Consider the following 23,771-nt stretch of genomic DNA (forward strand, 5'->3'; position numbering starts at 1 on the left):
TCTTTTGATAAGATTAACAAATTTTTATGGTTCCTTCGAGTTCATCTTGAAGGGAGTCTAACCAAGTAATTCTGGCTCCAATTCAACTTCGTTATAACACGGTTTTACTGTGTACTATACCATGTGACCTACCTACCAGCTTCCCACCCTTCACATACACATTTTTCAACTTTGACACTCTTAGTGCTAATGCATTAAGAGCATTCTGCTATGGCATCTCTCGCAGTCCCAGTGTTGCTTCGGAACATTAAAGCGGCAGCAAAGAGAGAAATTATTTTTGGCTGTAGTATTATTTAATTGCCCTGTGACAATACCAAAAAAGCCACTCCTACCGGTAAAAGGAAGCTTGGAAAGTTGCAAAAACAAAAGACAGGTGGCGTCCTCACCTTAGAGTTTCTCCACCATCTTTCTGGTGTCGTAATTGATTTGGATGGCATCTGCTCATTCCTAGTTAACTTCTTGTTAGTAAGTATGGATTATATTGTATTTTAAATGAGCCAAATACTGACCTAGGCAAGATTTAAAGCTTTTACCGAGCCACAGAGGCCTAAGATACAAAAAAAAGAAAAGAAACTTCAAAATTTGTGATGTCACACTGACATTCTGGCACTGGAGTTTCGGTGTGAAATTCAAGAAATTGAAGTTTGGCCTTCATTTTTTTCTTCTGATAAACAACCTATTACATGAATCTAATAAAAGTACAGATTTGAAAGAATACCTTATCAGTCTAACCTTAGGTAGTGTTTCTTTTCAGTGTCCCCATAAACCAACACCAGTAAATGAATTTCGGGTTGAAGGCACGACTCGACTTTGCCTGCTGCAGCAATGTTTACACTGGACGCGATGTGAAAATGGGCGGCGCATGCATGTTCGCACTTTATTGTGAAATTGTGATCACTCTAGTCATGGGGCTTATGACCACTCTCTGCATTCATTTGCTTAGGGTTCAGGCTGTCAGACATTGCTACATTTCACAAAGTAGTACAAGAAAAGCAGTTCATTCTTTGTCAATTTGTTTGGTTCTCTATATTGTTGTGGCAGTAAGTACAAACACTTGTTGAAACAATACTCAAAAGGTTGAACGGGAGATGAATCGTTATGAAATACAGTCCTTGGAGAAGGTTTAAGGTTCCACTGTTTGTATTGGACCAGATCTCTCTGTAGCAAGACACCTTACTGTCAAACATCAATTCAGCCAGAAATTCAAGGGTGGGCTACTCTACTTATGCCTCTTGATGGGACTATAGTGTGTCTGGCTTTAGCACTCTATGTAGGCACCGTCCTACAATGCATCCGTATTGCATTTTGCATGCTGCTACACGTTACATCAGGACTATTAGTACCTCAAGCACCATAACTATTAACCGTAATGACACTGAAATAAGCCTGCCACCTTAATAATTGCACAAAATTGCACTCATACCAAAATTAAATACAGCTTCTGGAACTATCCACACACACTTCATAACGTCCCCAATGATCCAGCAGGTTGTTTTCTGCTGGCAAATACGGGTCTATGAAATTCAAATCTTGAACTTGGGTGGCTTTGAGCAGAACTGCTCTAGATGTGCCAGCTGAATTCATTAATGATTGCCTAATGAAAATATTTCATAGGCAAACTTAGTTGCAGGGTCATAGTAAAGTTGGAGAAAACAGTAAACCACAAAAGTGCATAATTGAATTAACAGTAAAATACTAACGTAGAAATACTCAAAAACGCAGCACTCCTCAAAACTTATTACAGTAAATGCGGACACTGTAAAGTTGTTCACAGAATTAACGATAGTATAGACCACAACACATTAATGCAATTATCAAACGTTTTTGAGAGTCCTACAAGAGTCCTAAGCAAAAATGTTTTCCCCTTACAAGTAGGAATGTTGGCTTTTTTGATCAGTGGACCAATTTGTGAAACGCTTCCTTAAGGTTAGAAGGCAGAGGTACACAATGCATATGGTAAAATGTTTTTTTCTTTTCAGTCTTCTAGTTAATGAATCTTACAATTTCCATCTAGCATATCTCACAGATGCCATGCAGATTTCAGGGGATTATGTTCTTGTTTTCTTTTCTTCTTTTTGTTTTTTCTATCTATATAAAAGACTCAGAAGCACAAAAAAAAAGGCTTTGAAGCATCCTCTTGACATCCTATTAAGAGCACAAACCCTCGTGTAGAAAGTTTCTCAGGCGACAACAAGATTTCCAATTTATGGTCCACAAAGAGCTCTATCTCTTTCCATAATATTTCCTATTAACCCATCATCAGTTTTCAACAATGTGTATCCAGGCATGCTTGTCGGTTTCCTTGCATTCAAGAGTTTTACTTGTGCCATGAATAACAGCATAAGAAAAGAAATAAGAAATGCTCTAACAGAATGCCTCACTCTCCTGCAGTCCACTGATGGCTTCCTGCATTACAAGTCAAAACTGCGCTGTGGGGGGCAAATGATGCCCTGGATATTTCGACACGCCGACAGTGACAGATGAGAACACAAACGATCTTGTGATATCTGTGAAACACCTTAGCTTGTGGCTGTGGCGTTGCAGTGCAAAGCTTGAGGTCGGGGGTATGATCCTGGCCGCAGCAGCTGCATTTTGATAGTAAACATGCTCGTGCTTTTCGATTTAGGTGCGCAGTTTCGGGAACCCCAGCTGGCCAAAAATTAATACGGAGCTTTTTTGGATGAAAGATGATGATGTTGCTGATTTGCAGATGTTTCTGCAAGTGGTGTACGCATGCCTATGCTGAAAAAGGTATAAAATGGCTGGGGAATTTCAAATAAACCTACAGTTGGCTGTCAGCTCTTGTCTTTGGTATTGGTTTCCTCGTGTCCTTGCTTTATTCGCGCTGTTGAACCTCAGTTCTAAAGATGGAGAAAGGGACGTGTTTACACTGCACTGATGTCAACATATCCACTTCTTCATCTGTAAGCCATGCTGAACTTTCAACGTGAGCCCATACCAATCACCTCAGTTTACCCTACTCCTGTACATGACCTGTCTTGTTCCGACCAGTGCTGCCTTGTCATGGGACACCTTTGTCGAGCTACAATGTATAACTGCTTTCCATAGTTACTTCTTTCATTTTCGTGAAAGTAGATCAAATTGAAAAACTGAAATTGCCATCATGTTTCATCGTGTCCTCTCTCTGTAGGCCTGAGTCAAGATGCCATGCACATATACAACACGTACATTGCTCAAAACGCACCACTTCCAATCGGGGTTCCAGACGACCTGCGGAACCGCATTCAAGGTGAGACAGGGAACTGAACACTCATTTGTATATATACTTTGTGTAAGACATTATATGATTTACATTTAAAATATTGTCTACATTGCTTTTCATAAAGCATTCTGCAGCAATAAGTTTGGTCATTTTTGATCAGAATTAAAGGTAGTAACGTGGCACAGAAAGGGTTAAGCAAGGCAAAGGGATCACTGCCCACTGTTGATTGCTTTAGAACAGTGTTTGTGTGTGTGTGTTTCGGCTTAGATTATATAAAATTTTTCAAACTGACTGAGCATACTGAGATGAGCAAGTTGCAAGAACACAATACAGCTGTTACGCCAGACTATATTTAAAGAACCTTCAACTCGGCCTTTGTTACCCCAAGCTGCATTTGAACATGTTCAGGAGTAGTTATTGCTGTGCACAGAAAATATCTGTATTGTAGTGAACTTGTATAATTAGACTTTATTTTTGTGTGACTTCCTCGGTTGACCAGACATGCTCTGTAACAGCCAATGTACAGTGGTGAACAAAAATACAAATTGCAGTAAACATGTTGCAGATGCAGTTTTCAGCATGCGCTGTTACGTTTTCATCCGTTTCGTATTCTAGAGGTATGGTGGAAAATATTTATGTGGCATGAAAACATCATCAGTATTCTTTGCTGTGATAAAATATTTAAAATGCATTAGAAACACTGCAGGCTTGCTGATAACTGCAGTGCTATTTATCCCACGTAGAATTGTTCTTGCAGAAAGATTGTAGAGCATGTGTGTAAGCTTTTCTGACTTCTTTGATATTCATTTACTTTGATTAATGGCAAAACCTTTAAATCCATTTTTTGCCATTGAATCAGTTTTGCCCAGAGATGAAGTAGGTGTAATTTCATTTCCCTATGGCTTTCCAGATTCTGTGTCTCGAAATCCAGTTGAGCCAGAATGCTTCTTTGAGGCACAGCAGTTTGCAGTAACCCAGATGGAGAAAGAGTAAGTGTGAAAGCTTGTTGGCCTTAGTATCTTTTTTGCTTGCTTGTTTCTTTGTTTGCTTGTTTAACTTCTGTTTATTGCTTGCAGACATGAATGTTTGTACCATTATACAGGCTTAAAAAATTTGTAAATAGCATGTCTGTTTGAAATTGTACTTATATATGATGGTTTACAAGAGTTGTGCATAATAGCAAGATTATGAACATGGGGAGCTGCATTACAGCAAGTTACCGCATATAATGTTAGTTTTTTTTTTTCTGTATACAGCTCATCAAATTTGCTCTCATAGTTGGGTATCAAGGCCTGTAAGAACTAAGATGCACTTTGTACCAAAAGCTAAGTGTTCTTGGTCATACCTCAATGAATTTTCAGCTTTGTTATTATTTCTGTTTGACAGAGCAAAAATTGAATCTCCTACTGTATTCAAGTTTATGTTATACAGGATTTTACAGCACTTATGCTTGCATGTGTATGTGAATACGTTTGACATGGAAGTGCTTTGCCTACACTGCTTGCAGTGGAAATAGCTTTTGTCTGTACACCATAAAAAATAAAAATTTCCATGACTGGCAGGAGGAGCTATATGTTCTAAGGAACCAACTACTGAAGAGTGAGACTGTGCTTAACTCATCGTAGCTGAGTAGCAAACTTAAAATGCCCTCCATTCCTTTTTTGCCTTGTTTTCTTTTACCTCACATTTATAAGGAAGTGCTTGTATCAGGTGGCAGTTTAGTCTGTTCATGCTGATAACCTGAAGAGCTAGGCATAATTGAATGAATTTCAGTGTTCAGCTTGTTCAGAAAGAGTTCTCACATTGGACAGCAAAGATTGTCCAATGTGAGAAATCTTTCAACAAACAAAGCAAAAGAACAGCTGTGTCTGCTGCACTCTGTGCCATTCTTATGCACTATTCATTCATGCCTTGAAACCTTGTATTTTAACGCTATGGCACGTGAGGCAGTTGTAAACGGAAACATGATGAAAGAAGTTACTTGCCGCATATTAGCACAATACAAAAAATGGCACGTTAAAGTAGACAGGACAGCTGCCAAGCTTCATCTAGTTTATTTACGTGTAGGCATTAGTCTGACAGACCTGCACAGGCGTGCACATCTGCTCAGCATTGCCATAGTATCGTTATTTCTTCTCCTGTCCTCTTCTACATCCTGCATGTTTACGTATAGCAGCAAGTTATGCAGAGTTCAGCAGCATTTCCAGTTGGTCCTGTTGGTTGTTCACCGTACAGGAGAACAGTGCATAAATCTGACAGAAGATGAGGAGAGGCACAAAAGATACACCTCCTGTGTGTGTGTGTGTTGCCGTGTTATGTGTGTCTTCTTTGTGCCTCTCTTCATTTTTTGAGATATCTCTGCTTTTCCCCTATATGTTATACTGAGTGTTCACACTGGCTCGTGTAATCTTGTCTGAAGCCTCTTGTGTGTCATATGTCTAATCACACACGTACTGTGCATTGGGTGCACATTAAAGCACCTCATGTGGTTAAAATTAATACTAAGTCCCTCACTATGACATGCCTCGTGATCAAACCGTGGTTTTGGCACATAAAACCTTTTTTTTTTAACTGTCTTCTCGGGAAAACAGTGGAAGAAAGGATGCAAAGGCTTACACTGAAATCTCAGAGACAACAGCAATCATTCGCCAAATGCATGCTGGATGGCACCAGAGCACGGCACCGCAGCACACACAGTGGTTTCACTAAGGCACATAGCACTTCACCTGCACCTTACTAGCACAAGCTTATTAGCATGCGCCTGAAGTGGCGACTGTTAGGCAAAAGCGCAAACATCAGTGGCATCTTGTGACAGTGAGACCTGAGCTTGCTATCAGAAGTCCTTGCAGTTGCTTTTTTATGCAAAGGACCCTTAGGATTTTAATATACTTACCCCCGTATGCATAAATGCAACTTAAGTCGAAGCACATGCTTGACTTGATTTAGATGACGCCTGGCGTTAATGTGCCCAAAGACGCTCACTGCGTTTCCTTCGGCGCATTCCCGATAGGCGTCACTCGGATCAAGTCAAGCATGGGCTTAAACTTAAGTTGCATTTCTGCATATGGGGGTTAATATTTGGTGCGTAATATACATCAAGCAAAAGCTTGTTCTTCAACCAGTTTTCATGATCGAATTTAAGTTATGCTGGCATCTATTCCCTGTCTATGACATGGAGCTGCTGATATTTGCCTGCATAGCTACCTGAATCGGGTTTCTTTTTTTTTTTTGAGCATTCAGAAAGTATTTGCATGAAGCCTTTTGCACCAGGCACGTGCTGGCTTCACATGGAGAATTAACATGGTAAAAGGTGGTGCACAACGCGTCCTCTTATTTTGGGGCACTGGCCTGCACCACCCTGTACAATCTTACAATGCAATTGGGATCACACCTTGACAGCTGCTGAAGTGCTGAAGAAAGTTGCCTGTTCGTGCAGCACCGTATTGAGGAATTTGCATAGCATTGTTTCCTACAGAACTGGAAAGGTGGGAATTCTCATTAAAAGGGATCATTCTTTTGCATGGTGCTAGCTTTTAAAGCAAAGCTTTTTCTACGGTTTCTGACGGCTTTAGATGCTGCGGTCAGTGGTGGTCGCGGTTGACTTGCGGAGAGGAGGTCGCAGGTGGAGCTGAGAAGTGGGAGAGGAGAGTGCCTAGAGAAAAAAGGTGACAGTAGAGGTGATGACGCGCATTGATTGGTTGATGCAAGCATTGACATCATCAGGCCCTGGCGAGGCAGCACATGCACCGGGGATGGTGTGACGCATCAGCATTCAGCCAGCTGCAGCAGCAGAGTGAATGCAAATGCTTCACTTGCACCGATTTCCACAGTGCATGGGATCTGCATGAGTTTTTGCGGTCTGCTGATACGAAAGTGTTTTTTGTCTTGTCTGCCATGCAGCTTGTACCCAAACTTCCTGCGGAGCCCATACCTCTGCAAGCACCAGGTGGACGTGCTCACAAGTGGCAACGTGTCGCTGGCCGACATACTGTACAATGACTCAGCGCTTTTCTACTTCATGGAGGTGTGTACATACAGATATGGTTTTGGAGAACAACACTCGCATGTTTTTCTTGTGGGTAAACTGCTGTGCTGCGGAGCCACAGGTCATTGTGGCCGGAGGTAGCGTTTGAGCCTCAGTCATACAAAAGCCAAAGAAACTGTTGGCAGCTTTATCAGAGTTAACTGCATAAATGGACAGACTAAAAGAGTGTTTGTTTGTTTGTTTGGGATAATTTCACACCCAAATTATACAATATAGGAGAGCAGTTACTCAAAGCAGTATAGTAAAACCTCGTGAATATGTATCTGCTTAATAAATAATTCAGTTTAAATACAGTCGCGATGAATTCCCCACCCTGTCACCATTGAGCGTTGTGTACTGTGTGTTGACCACTTAAGCCGTTGTTGCTTAACGCTTCTCAGACAGTTAGTCAAAAGTATTAACTTAAATTTTTGGCGCATACAAGCGTGGAATCCATTATGCTAGTAAATACGTTATATCATATTATTCATATGACGCGTCACAAATTGCTCAACAACGAGATGACCCGTAATTGCTTCCACTTATACAGCGCCTGGAGGGACTCGACGTTCAACTGCCGCATATTTTCTCTAGGGGGCTATCCTCGTTCTGTCTGCGAGGAAGTGTCCTCTACAAGAGAAACTTCGAGAACAGCGAGACAAAGTTTTTACTTGTCGTACCCACATCTATGCGAGAAAAAATTTTGCATGCATGTCACGATGAGCCGACGTCTGGTCACATGGGCGTGAGCCGTACAGTCGCCAGGATTCGTCTGAAATACTACTGGCCCAAGTTATTAGCATCAGTGCAGCACTACGTCAAGACTTGTCGCGAGTGTCAAAGGCGCAAGACTCCATCCGTAAAACCGGCCGGCCTCCTCCAGCCAATAGAGCCACCAAAAGCCCCATTCCAACAAGTCGGTATGGACCTCCTTGGACCCTTCCCAACATCATCTTTAGGCAAAAAGTGGATAGTTGTGGCCACGGACTATCTGACCCGTTACGCAGAAACTGATTCCCTGTACAATGCAACGGCTGTTGAAGTTGCGAAATTCTTTGTCCACAATATCGTGCTCAGGCATGGCGCTCCCACAGTTGTTATTACCGATCGTGGAACGGCCTTTACTGCGGACCTAATGAAATGCTTGTTGCAAATGACACATACTGATCATAGGAAAACTACGGCGTACCACCCTCAGACAAACGGTTTAACTGAACGCCTTAACAGAACACTGACCGACATGCTTTCGATCTATGTCGACGTTGAACATAGGCTGTGGGACGAAATTTTGCCATACATCACCTTCGCATATAATACAGCCGTTCAGCAAACAACACGAGTCACCCCGTTTGAACTTGTATTCGGCCGAGCAGTATCCACAACTTTGGATGCTATGTTGCCGTTAGATGAAGAAAACCATAACTCATCTGACCTAGATGATTTCTTGCAACGAGCCGAGGAGGCACGACAGATGGCAAGGTACCGAATACGCCGCCAACAACGCATCGACTCCAGCCGGTACAACCAGCGCCGTAGTGAAGCTCATTACCAGCCCGGTGACAAGGTGTGGGTATGGACTCTAGTGCAACACTGTGGACTGTCTGAAAAGCTTCTGTGCCGATACGTCGGCCCTTACGAAATACTTCGTCGTATAAGCGACGTCACTTACGAAGTGAAATCCGCTGGACACGAGAGCCCAAGACAGCGCAACTCTACGAAAGTTGTGCATGTTGTCCGCATGAAACCATACCAGGAGAGGTCATGAACAACAGCAACAACAACAAAAAAAGTGAGCGCCCACAGGAACCCCTACTTCCTCTCACGCATCGGGCCGATGCGGTAAGGAGGGGGAAAATGCCACGACTAACTTGGTGACATTCAAGTTGCGCGCCCTTTGCATTGAGCACTGTGCACGCCTTACAGTGGCGTTGTTCAGCAACAACAGGCAGCGATCTTCGTGGAACGGGCAGCCAGTTGGACCCGGCTCGCATGCGCCACGCGCACGAGGTGTCACGCGAGGAGAAGAGGAAGACGGTTCGAGCCCAGTTTGAGAACGCGACTGCTGCGGATTTCTGCACGACCGCAGTGACTTTTACTTGTGGGCACAAGTTCGCCTTTAATAAATATCCTTGTTTTACTAACATCGTTACAATATAATGCATATATGAAATATGGCATTTGCCTTCTTTTCATTTAACATGCAAGCAAGAGCCAGTAAGTGTACTAAAGAGTACCTGCAGACCTTGGGTGAACGAAAAAATTTTTTTTTCTAGTAGCCACATTTATATGAATATAACAATGGTGCATTGCATTGTATTTACCGCACGTCGCATACATGTAAATGGTGGTAATGCACTTGGAAGCGAATTAATGCAGTGGTGATGTTGCGCTACATCTTGAATGGTAGCTGTGACGTGCAGAGGGTGTTTACTTCAACTACATTTTAATCAAAGAACGGTAGCTGATACAGTCTAGCTGGTATTCCATTCATTTTGTTGCAAGGAAGTATGGCGGGAACGGGAACCAGTAAAACATACAAGAATGGAATGCCCCACAGGTCTATAATGAACACAGAAATGCTCAAAATTCATAGGATGACACAAGTCAACAAGGGCTTTGTAAGATAAGAAAATGTGTCACGCCTCATGCGACACATGCCCTTGTACACTACTACTCATTTTTTTTTTCTTTTGCTAAAGAAGTGCAAAAACAAAGTAAAGAAGAGATATAGCTAAACATGTCTCTGTTGTTGTTTTTGTTCATGTGGTTTCTTTAAAAAGTAAAAATGATGCCTGCCTGCCAGTGAAGATTTTTGTAGGTTAGTTCATCACATAATATGCAAGCAGCTCTTTCTTCATTATACGTTTCTGTGAATGATTTTGCTTGTTTAAAGAACGTTTGTGTCCCTAGAAGGCCATTGCCTCTATCCATCATGTGTGAAAAATTTCACAAGCTTCGAAGGGTGGGCTGCCAGACAGAAAAGCCTATGTTTATTTCATAGGTTTTTCTCTTGAAAGATAACACCTATTTTTTTTTACCCCTTTGAATTTCAAAAAATATAAGAACCATAAATGAAGGATCTGCGCTGACAATTCATGAGAGAGGAAGAACAAAAATTAATTTGTCTCATGTGAACAGTTGCACGTAAAAACATCCAAATCTTTGTGTATAACCTTTATACACCACCATGGCACGCCATATTAATGCTATCTTCGGCTGGTCGTTTCTGAGCACTCTGGAGCGCTCTCGCGAGCGGCGTTGTCTTCGGCTGGTTGAAAGAGGGTGCACGCCCTGCGTTCGGCTGGTTCTTCTCGATTGCTCTCCTCTATCTTGGAGCACTCTGAGGCGCTCCGAGCTCTGTCGTCGGAGCAGTCATCGAGATTGAAACGTCATCGCAGCGCCGCGTCGCTGCTGTTGGCGACGGCTCACCGTAACCTTGGCAACCTAGCCCACTGCATGCTGGCGTCTCGACGAACGTTCGTACCGCCGGCACGTCCGCCGGTTTTTCCGGCAGCGCCGGGAGCTTTAGATTGGCGAAACATCGGACGTTGGCAGTAGTCATGTGGTTTCGCATCAGCAATTTCCTCCTCCGAGAGCGAGTCGCACGTTCGGCTTGCGCGCTTGTCCCCTACCTTTGAGCTCGGGAAACGACCGATCTACCCGGCTCTGCTTCGGGGCATACAGGCGACCAGTCGAAAATACCATAAGTCTATGCTGGTTGCCCTCTCCTCCTCCCCCCCCCCCCCCCTCCTTTGACAGAGGGCCTTTAGGGTATAATGCAGTAACTACATCTGTCAGCATGAAGCAGAGCCCAAATGACAAACTAGCTTTGTATCTGACTCATCATAAAGGCATGCGAAGATAGTAGCACCATCGACTGAACCATGTCATTGCTTACAGAAAGTCTGCCAGTGGGTCACACGTTGCAACACCATTCTTGAGTCACCTGCATTGGTACAATCAAAACCACTTATAACAATATTCAAGTGCCACAAAAATTCCATTGTTATAGCCAAAAATTGTTATAACTAGGGTGCATGAAAAAAAGCGATATGAGGGGATGGCAGAGCCGTTGTGAGAAAACTGTAATGGTGGGGAGGCCAGTGCCCCTCCCTACCGCATTCCTTCATCCGGCTGCTGATTGTGTTGACTCTAACTGCTTAACTCTGCTTTCTGTGTGCTCCGAGTGCGTGTAACGAGCTGCAGCTGTCGGCATTTTAAAAATGGCACTGCTACAACAACCACAAAGATGGCTCACGGGCGGCAAGTGACATGCAAGCTATGTTGAGGCATGGCTTTGGTGGCCCCAAAAGGGGCCTTTTAAAAAATGCGAGAAGGTTATTGTGGCAGCCTCTCAGCTTGAGAAATTCAGAATAAACACACAGACAAGATTGCCACATGCATCTCGCCACGTACTTCTCACCAGCTTGCACGAGAAACCCTCCTGTTCATCAGCTTTGCTTGCTTTATGCGAAGCTTGCCGACAACTTCCTCCAAGGCATCCAGGTGCTCCACATAGTGCATCGAAAGGTCCCTTGCGGGAACGAAGCCCCAGAGGAACTGTCATCTGCAGGGCGTCCTTAGAGGACAACGTTGAGGTAGCCTCATCATCGCTTCCATTGTCGCCGTCACTGTACGATGCAAGCACATTTATAATGATTGTCTTATGGATTAGAAGTTTCGATGTTTCTAATGTGCCATGCACATGTGAAACTCTTCCAAGTCCTGAAGCATCCTCATCAACTGCAGGCCAAAGTTCAGGCATCACTTCATCGGTGGGAGCTTCGCAGACTTCATTTAAGTCACTACTGCCTCAAACAAAGCATGCTTTCCTCAAGCAGTTTCATACGTAGAAGCGCTTTCTTCGGACTACGCACCAAAAATTAACTGCACGGCCATCAATAGGTTGATCTTCCAGTCTGGTTGCTCCCTGCTTGTCCTCGACAAGACTAACTTTTTCAGGACGTGGTGATGATACATACCTTAAAGTTGACAATCATGTCAGCGTCCATAGGCTGCAAGCCTGCCATCATGTTCGGCGGCAGGAAAGAAACTTCCACACTTGCGAGCTTAGGCATGGAGTGATGGGCACTACAATTATCTAGGATGAGCGCCACCTTCCTCTTAGATTGCCCAATATGTCGATCGAACTTGAAGAGCCACCACTCACGAAAAAGTTCTCGTGTCATCCATGCCTTGCAGTTGTGACGGTAGCTTACTGGTATCCTGGTAGCACCGCAGAAGCGGTGGGGATTTTTTTATTTGCAAATGACGCATACGGGGCATTTGTCACTCCTGTGCATGCTGGCGCATAAATACATAGTGAGGCACGGCTTGCTGTTCTTGCAGCCCTTACATGTGTCCCCTTTGAGTGCATGCATCTTGGACGGCAACATCTGGAGGAACAGTCCTGTTTCATTGCCATTACCTACGTCGGTGTCAGTGTAGTTGTCGAGGATGCAGGGAGCATTTCCTCCACCCACTTCTGCTTCGCCTCCATGTCAAGCGAAGCTCCCTCGTCGGTGATGGCTTTGTAAACAATGCCGTGCCTCTCTTTGAAGCGCTATACCCTGCCACCACATGGCTGGAAGGCCACTTTGTTGATGTGTTAGGCAAACTACTTTGCCTTTGTGGCCATTATTGGCCCAGTGATGGGCAAGTTCATGGCACATGCACCAAGAAACCATTCGTAGAAGGCCTGTTCCACCTCCTTATAGGCACTTTGCTGAACGCGTTTGTGCCCGTTGTCTACCTAGCAGTTATTTTTTTATTTGTCGAACTTCTCTGCCGAGTGCATAACTGTCGACACTATCAGTAGCGGTAGTCCGCACTTCTTCACCAACTCACTCACTTTCTTTTACGGTCTTTCTTTTCACCCGCAACATCGGCCGCTGCCAATGATCAGCGGGTGGCTCAGCCATTTTACGTTTCGGCGGCGAGTCAAATGAGGCGCAGAAACCACGTGGTCAGGAACAGCTTGACGCAACCAACAAAGACTAGCATGAGCAACTTAATCCATTGACAGAACTGCGCAGAATGAGGGGCTAGCGAATAATCTGGGAGCAGTGCAGTTGGCGCATAGTCATTTGTGTTTCGAAGGGTGGCGTGCCATAGAGCTATGGGGGCAGCCCATGCATGTGCAGAGGGGTGGAAGGGCAATGGGAGAGAGGCGCGCAAGGCTGGTGATGCGGGGAAAGCTGGAAAGCAGGTTTTATTCTATGAGCGCACAGTGACCATTGGGGCAGTAAGTGATCATGTGTTGGCTCGAATTTCTCTTTTTCTTTTCAAGGATTTTGCATTCCCTTAACTTTCGGAAGGACATCCAGCGGCCAGACTTCATTGTTATAACCAATAATGCGGCATGGGGCCACTGTAGTAAGGAGGTTATTTCACCATGGAAAGCATACAAAAGTTGACAGTTCAGCAGCTTTTTATTGTGACAGTCAAACCTTGGCATAAAAAAATTTGTGATGTAACAAACTATTTTCATTTCCCCGATCTTAGTTGCGTTGAAAACTGCATATTTATTTTTTACGATTTAATGAAATAACTTCGTGACACAGTTTCGATTTAACAAAGTTTTTGGCCATTTCAGTCATATACGTGGAGCCTGTATGGCTTGTAAATCTAGCAAAAAGAACTATGTTGGCCAAGGCAAAAGTTATATTAAGTTTCTCCTGCATGAAAAGCTTGAGTGGAAAAACTGCTGCCAAAATGCATGCGCCAGGGTGCAGTAGGCAGGAAACACCACTGCACCATTTGTTGCATTGGTAAATAACTCGGAGAGACACGAGAGCTGGTGATTCCTTCTGCACAAAAGGGATTAGGAGGGAGTGAACACATGGTAACGTGATCAAGCATGCGCTGGAAGGGAGGGGGGCAGGAATATGCACCTATCTGCCTTCTCCTCTTCCTATCTGCCACGTGTTGTATCAGTCTTGGAAGTAATCTCTCCACGGCAAGCCAAAATGGATGACGCCTTCAGGCGCATTTTGTTGTGCCTGCCCGTGTAGTGTTGGCGGTCGTGTAATGTCAAGTTTCCAAGACATGGTACGAGACACTCGCTCGCATTGTGACTGCGAGTCCATGGTCATCGAGTGAGATCTGTTAATGGTTGCCTGAGCACGCGTGACACCAATAAAACTATGAACGTTACTTCGTGTAGTCTCTTTGCTGTCACCATCAAATGCAACCTTTCTGGCAAAACTAGCTTTTCTTTCTGTCTTTTTGCTCAGGACCAATACCCATATCTTTTTACACTTTTGTTTTTAATTTGTGGGCGCCGGCTGCGGAAAGCGCAGTCAGCTATGGCGTCCAAGATTTACGGCGCTGCTCAACTCATCACGCACAAATATCGAATGCCATGAGCCACGTCTATGCATTGCTCTCAGTGCGATCTGCACCGCATGCGTTGGGGCTCATAACCGCATTATTATGGCCCGACCTTCTTGCAATTTGTTTATAAGTGCTTACTAACAAGATATTATCCACTCAGAATGGTCAGGGAATTTGTGAAGTTGTTTTTAGTGCTGAAATTTTAAAACGTCAAATGAACGAAATTCGCTGCAAGTACAACTTCGTCATATCGAGGTTCGACTGTATAACCGATAGAGTCAAACCCACTTATAACAATGCCAGTTTTAATACTATATCGGTTATAACAGTGAGAAGCTACTGTACCGTCAGCTTTTGTGTACTTTCTATGACGAAAGAACCCACTTACTACGATGCCCCCAGGCCACATTATCGGCTATAACGATCAAGTCTGGCTGCTGGATGCCTGTGCAGAAAAGTAATGAAATGCAAACTCCTTGAAAAGAAAGAAAGAAAGAAAGAAATTCCAGTTGCTGCACGATTTCCCATTGCCATTCCACTCTTGAACACGAATGGGCTGCATTCATAGCTTTACACCTTGCCACCCTGCAAAACACAAATGGACTACACCAGCTGTGCTCCACTGCTCCCATATTGAACACCAACCCCTCATTCTGCGCACTTCTGCCAATGAATTAAGTCGCTCGTGCTCGTATTTGTTGGTTGCATCGAAGTCGTGCCTGGCCACGTCGTGGTTTCTCAGCCTCATTTGACTCGCTACTGAAACAGACGATAGCTGATCCGCCCGCTGATCGTTGGCAATGCATGACATTGCCAGTGAAAAAAAGACACACTGCTATAGATTTGGAAAGGAAGTGCTTCTAACCTAGGAGGCGATCGTCGCAAACGTGCTTGCTTCGAATAGCAACAGCATTAGTGACGGCGACGATGACAGCGGTGACACGGTAGGCAGGTTGCCTCAACGTTGTCCTCTAAGGAGGCCCTGCAGATGATTCAGTCCATCTGGGGCTTTGTTCTCGCAAGGGACCTTCCACTGCACTATGTGGAGCATCTGGATGCCCTGGAGAATGTTGGCAAGCTTTGTGTAAAGCAAGCTAGGCTGACGGACATGGGGTTTTCTCGTGCAGTTCAGTGAGAAATGCATGGCAAGATGCATGTGGCGATCTCGCCCCAGCGTTTCTTCTGAATTTCTTAAGCTGAGAGGCTGCCACGGCAACCTTCTCGCATTTTTTAAAAGGCTGTTTTTCCAAAACCATGCCTCAGTTTAGCTCGCATGTCACTTTGCCACCTGTGACCCCTATTTGTGTTTGTTATAGCTGTGCCATTCTTGAACACTGACAGCAGCAGCTTATTACACATGATTGGAGTATGCAGGAAGCAGAGTTAAACAGTTAAACGAGTCAACAAAATCAGCAACCGGATGGAGGAAGGTAATGGGAAGGGGCACTGGCCTCCCCGCCATTATAGGTTTTTCACAACAGCTCTGCCATCCCCTTATTTTGCTTTTTCTTATGCAACCCAATTATAACGATGATCAATTATAACAATGGAATTTTCGTGGCACTTGAATATTGTTATAAGTGGGTTCTACAGTATATTGTTAAAACCGGTATCATTATAAGTGGGTTCAACTGTGTATCTCTTTTGGCTGCTTTAAGGACCAGCAGACGACAGGTACATAATTGCGATGCCTGTTTTCTTTGTAGCATTGCCAGTGGTGTTCTTTATGCTTTATGTTTCGCAATACCTTGCTATATTTGTTCATATTTTAAAAAAAAATTAGAACATAAATGAGAAATATGCTTCCAACATTTGCTATTATTCAACAGCCATCTTTTTTCTTTTTGAACATTCTAGATTAAATTCAGATTTATTCATATTCGGTTCCCAGCCACTGCAGCTGCATTCTTATGGCAGTGAAACAAGAATGCTCATGAACCTTGCTGTGAGTGCATGTTAAGGCTTAACTCCGAGTGATAACACGTTATCTGGAGCCCTTCACTACAGTTTCCCCCATAACTCATGGTGCATTTCTGGGATGTTTAATCGCCACAATTTTATTTTCAAGTTGGTTCATTAACTTCCCAAGTCTGCTTTTCATTTGTACCTTGTGGGAAGCAAGAGGTAAGAGTTAAAACTGGAATTGTTTCCATAGACAGTGCATTATGCAAAGTAGTATGCGCAGGGATAAGGTGCAACAGCAGTGCTATGAGAGTTGTAAAGCTTGAGCAAGGATGCCCTTCCAAGGTGCACCTGAGCTGGGCCTAACCTGAAATGCAGCTCGAATGAGTGCCGCAATGCACTGAAACAATGCTGCTGGTTCAGCTCTCAGGCAATTGCATTTGGAATGCCCTCTTGTTCAGTTCATGGAGCAGGAGCAGAGCCGACACCTGGTGGACTTTCTGCTCATGGCGGACAACTTTCGTAACCATCTGCTGGCTGAGGGGAGCTGCAACCCGACGCAGGCCCAGGACGATGCCATGGTCATCTACGACAAGTGAGTGCGTGCAGCCTGCCAAGATCAGACTGCTTGGTAACACGCAAAAGTCAAGCCTACTTGCCATAATTCAAATTTGGATCATGCAAAATTCTTTTTAGTTTAAACTAGCATCAAAATTTCGTTTTGAACACTATATTTTCTATATGTTTTGGAGATGCCTAATCCAAGCGAGGCTTCTTTGGTAGCTTTGCTGCATCAAACTTTTCAGTTTCCTGGAGAAAATCAGTTCAGGCAAAGACAGTTGGTGAGAAAGGAAGGCATAAGGCACAAGCAGTCATGTACAGTGGAACTTTATTAATGTGAACTTGACGGGGACTGGAAACTTCATAAAGCAGAGTTTAAACTAAGGAGATCCCCTTTGAATATCACACTTGTTAACATGCGTAGTGTAGCACAGAATAAAGTAGTTGACCAATAATTTGCACTTGGTGGGGACTGTGCAAAGGTCCAAATAAACAGAAGACAGAAATATTAAATTTTCCAGAAAATAAGTTTCTATTCTGCAAGCAGCCAAAACTGATCAACAGGTTGCTGCATGCGACCTAGCCATTCTATATTTTGACCATTGTCATGTTCTCGCTACAGATAGATGAAAGCATGGTCAGTGCAAGCACCAAGTCTCTATCCCCTTCAACTTAGGCAAAGGTTGACAGTGCTCCAGTAGCTGTATGATCGCAGATTTCTTTGCTAAAGTCACTGTCTACCACTTCCTTCGCTTAAGCATTACAGCAGTAACCATAGTTCATAGCTAACAACTACAAATGAGAGGAACTTGGCAAACATAACATTGAGTTTGTCCACGTCCTTCTTCATTTGTCCTGAGGGAAGAAGAGAAAACTGATGTTAAAGGGTGTGAAGTTAGAGGAACTATCTTTGTTCTTTGTAGGAATGCTCTGTAGGTAGTTCAACTGTGTTTCTCTGCACCACAGTATGTTGCGCCTAGCGCAAAATGGAGAACACGATTATTTCAATTCGGGCACAGGGCATGCAAAAACCATAGCTATAAGACATGTTGATAGTACCCATCTGCTTGCCACTGAACCCGAGACTGCTGTGGCCCTGTCTGTGCAGGTACTTCTCGCTGCAGGCGACCAGCCCCCTGGGCTTCAGCGATGCGGTGCGTCTGGAGGTGGAGCAGAATATCTGCCGTGAGGAAGGTCCTCTGCCCTCGTGCTTCGAGAAGCCTGTTATGGTGCTTCTGCAGTACCTCGAGAAGGTGTGTGCACTCTGCTGTTCAAAACACACACGGTGCTTGATGTACTGGCCACATGTTTAAAGAGTGGCTCTAAAGGCTCACGTTAAGAACAGTCTTGCATGTTAATTGCATCATGCATTGATATGTGTGGTCTTGAGCTTCTGTGTGGCACTTGGTATTTTTTGCAGGAATAAATTGTGGTACAGTAAAACCTTGTTGATTCTGTACTTAGGCAATGCAAAATAGTTTAGATGGGGGAGGCAAGAAAAAACAGACACAGTCCAATGTTTTCTTTTCCTCCATCCACATTGTTTCACACTGCCAAAGTCAAGGATTCATTGCCAACTTGCGCAGCAAACCACCCTTCTTGTTAATTAATATTTCACAGCACCAAGATAAAGGGCCAAGTTAGCCAAATGTAAAATTATTGAGGGCGTCAAGGAAATAATGAATACCGTATACACTCGCATAATGAACACAGCTTTCTCTCTTGAAACCAAAGAAAAGCTGGGTGTTGCCGTTATTATGCAAGGTAAATTTTATGGGAACTTTTTTCGAAACAGCAAAGCCTTAAAAGTATGAGGGTAATGATTTGCAAAATGTATTAGATAACTTACCTTTGCATTAAAAATACACGTGTACTATTTGCAAACCATGAGCGTGTCTTTATTGCACTTCACTTCGCATCAGAGTGAAGTGCAACACTCCCATGTTTTTCTTGTTCGTAAACTGCTGTGTTACGGGGCCATGGGTCTCTAAGGCCGCGGACAGCACTTGAGTCTCAGTCATACAAAAGCCAGAGACTATTGCCACCTTTATCAGAGTTAACTGCATAAAGTGGCAGGGTAAAAGAGTGTTTATTTGATTACCTGTTTGTTTGGGATACTTGCAAAGGCAAATTATGTAATATAGGGGAGAGGTTACACAAAGCAGTACAGTAAAAGCTCCTTAACTTGGCTTCATTAACTCCATGAACTCTGCATCGAAGTGCAGTGCAATTCGACACTTTGCCCGACTATGCCGGCCGCTTCTTCTTCACCTGAACTCTCTTGTGTGCCGTTCCCGGCTGCAGATCGTGCGCTCTTCTATTGCATCAGAGCAAGGTTGCTGTTACAGAGAGCACTTCCGCGTTTTTTGCTCTCTCGAGCTTGTGAGCTGCCTTTGCAGCTGCTCTGATGGCAAGCATGCAGTAAGAACGAGTTGAGCATTATCGCAGTCACTCTTTTCATCAAGTCCCGAGCAACCGTGATAATAAGCAGCCTGTTCCTACCACATGCTTGCCTCCAGTGTTATCTCGTCCTGGCTTTGCCGTCGGCGTCTTCGTCATCAAGTCCACCACCCCTGCTGCAGGTGTGCCGCCACGGCACGTTGGCCACTAGAATCGATATGCAACCTGCATGAGCTAGCTGTATAAGTTCGTTTGCCTGATCTCGCATTTCTCACGTGGCATAACAGTCGACTCTCATTACAAGGGACCCTGATAATCTGACAAAGACATCTGTTTCATCCGAAGTCTGTAATATCCAAAACGCCTCGCTTCTGAAACTTTTGTTGCGATGTCTCAACTTTATTGCAAAGAGTGAGTGACAAACGATCAAAGGAAAACGCAAACAAAAATGTTGTAGATTCGTCCAAAAGGCGAAGCATCGATTGCAGTAGCAAATTAAGGGAGGTAAGGGCAGCAGCAGCAACGAGCAAATTGACCTTCATGTTGTCCCTCGCTTCAATGTGAACTAAACGTTGAAAGCACAGCACATATGAAGCTACCGGCACTGGGCGCACTTGGTTCACATCGCAGATCACTTTAAAAAATGGCATGTTTCTGCCCCACCTTCCTCCCTCGTGCACACTATATTGGGCCGCGATTGTCAGTAGAAAGCCCGCATCGATACGGCCAAAGTACATTTTATATGTCCGATTTTTTTAAAAGTTGCCGCTAATTTGTCTACAGTAGCCGATAGTCTGTTGTAGCGTGGTCAGTTAAAGGCGAACTTTGTTGCATTCGTAAAATAGGTAGAACAAACTAAGGCTGAAATATGGTCCATTATATCTGAAAGTCTGTTGTTTGTGGGTCCTTTGTAACGAGCGTAGACTGTATTAAGAATTTCCAACACAGCGGCAGACGATGACATTATGTGCACTTGCTCTAAACACATGTGTGCGAGTAAAAGATTCTATTCTGCCAGAAAAACTACAGCACAGCCGTTCGATCGTGGGACTTCACTGTAGCAAAGTTGTGGGTGCTATTACTATGCAGGGGGGGGGGGACAACAACAATACAAATTCGCAAAAGCAAGGTTTGCGGTATGTTTATTATGCGTTTGTGCTCATTATGCAAGTACAATAGAAACCCGATTATACAGCTTTGAGGGGGCAACACAAAACCCTCGTACAATCAAAAACTAAGAATATAGGCAGTAACGCTCAGTCTTGCCAAAAAACGGGTACAGACCCCATGAACAAGACTGCAACACGAACCTGCACCACTCCAAGGAAAGTAGATTAAATTATTTTTAAAAAATAACAACCAAGCATTTAATTGGAGGACATGTGAGCGAATCTTTATTATCACCTTTAAGAAAAATTAGTGATCTTTTTCTGCACCTTTTCCCAGCTGCAACACATCAGCTCCATCTTGAGAGTTGCAACATCAGGCTGCAAGATGCCGACATTGTCGCATGCACAAACTAACCGCCACATCTTGTCGATGCTGTGCAGCCAACCACATAAGTTGGGACCAAGGCGGTTAAAGAAAAACTGCTGGAGTGGAAGTCGCCTATACCGGCCTGTGGGCTCAGCTGAAGACAGTGGCAGCCATATTAGGGGTGCAAGAAGCGGCCTGCCAAGAGCTTCGCAGCGTTGTTTGCCGACTATCCCAGCGGTTTTTAGTTGCTTAACGGATTTTCAAGTGCTAATGAAACACTGTGGGCTATGAGGTGAGCCATATTGGAGGTCTCTGGATTGCAGATATACGAGTACTGGGGCATACTTTTCTATTTTATCAGCATGAACATGCAGTTACCACGATATAGAAAAAAATTCATGCAATAATTAGCATTTACTCGCCTTCTTTATTGCAATGTAGAAGTTGATCAATCATGAATGCTGTCAGAACAAAAAGCAACACTCCTAAAACAATTTACACCTTTTGGGGCTTATCTTGTCCCACGACAATAATCGTCATCTGTCTTGCCCGCATTTCTTTTCTTTAATGCTGCGAGCCCGATACTTCCAAGCCATGAACAGCTTGCACGTTATTAGCGTGACACAGCATTCTCGACAGGAAAGTTGCAAGCGCCGAGTTTTCAAGAAAGGAAATGCAAGCAAGGCAGATGACGATTATTGTTGTGGAACAAATATACACCCCAAAGAGTGCAACCATTTTAAGAGTGAACTACAGTAAAACCTGATTAGTTTGCATTGATTAGTTTGCGGGCAACTTTACACCGACTGGACTTGAGACCGTTCACCGAGTCAAAGATGCTCGTACCGTGGCCACACCCGTCACTGGCTCGAAAAGCGATTCGTGCACTAGTGCAGTACTTGAAGTGCACTGGCTTAAGAGACCGGTTGTAGTGTCCTGTATATAGTGTCCCTCCCACACGCACTCAGTGCTTACTCTCTCCCTTTTTTCCTCTTTCCATTCCCCTTTCCCCCACCCCCAGTGTAGGGTAGCAAACCAGATGCTCTTCTGGTTGACCTCCCTGCCTTTCCTATCCTTGTTTTCTCTCTCTCTCTCTTGCATTTCACAGGATCGAAAAAAATATCCGAATTAACTGAATGTCGAATTATCGAAGGTATCAAGAAAACGGTAAACAAATGCTATCCGCACAGCACTGCGCACGGCAAGATACAATGTCCCAAAACATATAAGCTGCAGCAAGTGGGGTGCTTTTGCCCCTTGCCAGATGGTGACAAAAATGGGTGGCAACGCCTCCTTGGAAGTTCCCGCACCTGCTCACTGTGACGTCATGGATATTGATGGCATCTTCTAGGGCCTACTTAATTATATAGTGGTACAGACTGACTATATTGTGTTCTAAAGGAACCGAATATTAAGCATGGCTAGTTTCGGGAACCTTTACTCAGCCAACGCGGCCCAAATGCGAAAACATACTTTAGAATCCCTGACGTCACACTGACGTACCCGCGTCAAGGCTTCGGCGCGAAATTCAAATACTGATACTTCGACCTTCATTCTTTCAACCTTCATTCTTTTGACCTTCATGCTTTGTTAGCCTAACTGATTTATTGTTTTGCTTTAGTGTCCCTTTAAGCTCTGTCTTCACTGGCTCTGCGTCATGATGGCGCATCATGTCGGCTACTTCTGGTTGCCTAGGAGCAAGCGCACGAAGCCTCTCCACTCTGCCTACAGCTTGGCAGTTGAACCCAAACAAGAGCTATTGAAGCAGCGAAGTGTTGTGAGCATTCTGTTGCAGTGCTGAGTGTGTCCGGTATTCCGGTAACCACAGGCAAGACAAGCATTTTTGACGGATGGGTGGAGGCATAAACTCAAGCTGATGAAGGAGCTTTAGTGTAGACGTACGTGAGCGGCCTGATTGGTCTGCACGATCCAGCCACCCTGTGGCGCAGAGCTTAACTAGCCAAACAAAGAGCTAATATTGCTCTAACCAAGTGTAAAACATTTTAAACATTTACAAAAACAATGCGCTAAAGATTACACTTCTGCTGTGCTAAAGATTACACTTCTGCGAAAAATTTACACCAGCAGCAAAGAAGAATACATTTCGTTACTGCTTCTGTGTGTGGTTGAGCTCTGTGCAACAAGGTGGCTGCACCATGCGGACTATTCACATTTGCACTTGTGCTCATCCAGTGAAACGGCACAGTCAAACGGCCAGGCCCTGTCCTGTTGCGCTTGCGTTTGCCTGAATACCGGACTCGCGAAGCGCTATTGCGGTAGTAATCCTCCGGTGCAAAGTGACGGCCGCAAATGCGTAAATCCTGGCGCCAATCGGATAGTGACAGTCCAATGCGCTGTAGCCAGTCTGCTCGTCTGCTGCCTTGCAGAGGGGCACGATGTCACAGCTTGACATATTGCTGGTCGCTATGTTTGCAGCCCACAATGCAACAAAGGCGAATCGTGGTGCTCACGAAAAGAAAGATCAAGATCAACACTGACCACGGAGCTCTTGTCAACACGGAGCACATTGTAACACAAGCAGACAACACTTGCTTTGTGCCAGAAGTGCTTAAGTGTAGTGAGAAATTGTCCTTGTGCATTCTCTTTCTGTTACTTGCCTTTTATGGAAACAAATTAACTAACGTTCCAACTATTACAAACAACATTTGTTCACTATAAAGTTGGAAAAATTATCGATGATTCACCCTGGACAGCCAATCGGATAGCTCGCCCTACTAGCGTCATTAGGGCAATTTACGTCAAATGGCTAGGGGCAGCTGAAAGTTCCACCGAGTGGTGTGTTGCGATAAAACTTTAAAACCTTATAATCAGTTATGCACTTTGGACGGA

General features: G+C 44.2%; 1 protein-coding gene across 2 annotated transcripts in view; it reads left to right on the forward strand.

Moving 5' to 3' along the window:
• pkaap (A-kinase anchoring protein pkaap) overlaps window positions 1-23,771 on the forward strand; it is a 74,208-nt gene that overhangs the window by 17,013 nt on the left and 33,424 nt on the right. For both annotated transcript variants that reach the window (XM_065445341.2, XM_065445340.2), the window contains exons 4-8: window positions 3,152-3,250; window positions 4,134-4,212; window positions 7,124-7,247; window positions 16,946-17,079; window positions 18,154-18,298. In XM_065445341.2, the coding sequence (XP_065301413.1) occupies window positions 3,152-3,250; window positions 4,134-4,212; window positions 7,124-7,247; window positions 16,946-17,079; window positions 18,154-18,298 (581 nt within the window). The remainder of the gene's footprint in view (window positions 1-3,151; window positions 3,251-4,133; window positions 4,213-7,123; window positions 7,248-16,945; window positions 17,080-18,153; window positions 18,299-23,771) is intronic.

Source organism: Dermacentor albipictus, chromosome 2, assembly GCF_038994185.2.
Source record: "Dermacentor albipictus isolate Rhodes 1998 colony chromosome 2, USDA_Dalb.pri_finalv2, whole genome shotgun sequence".
In the NCBI taxonomy this organism is placed as follows: Eukaryota; Metazoa; Arthropoda; class Arachnida; order Ixodida; family Ixodidae; genus Dermacentor; species Dermacentor albipictus.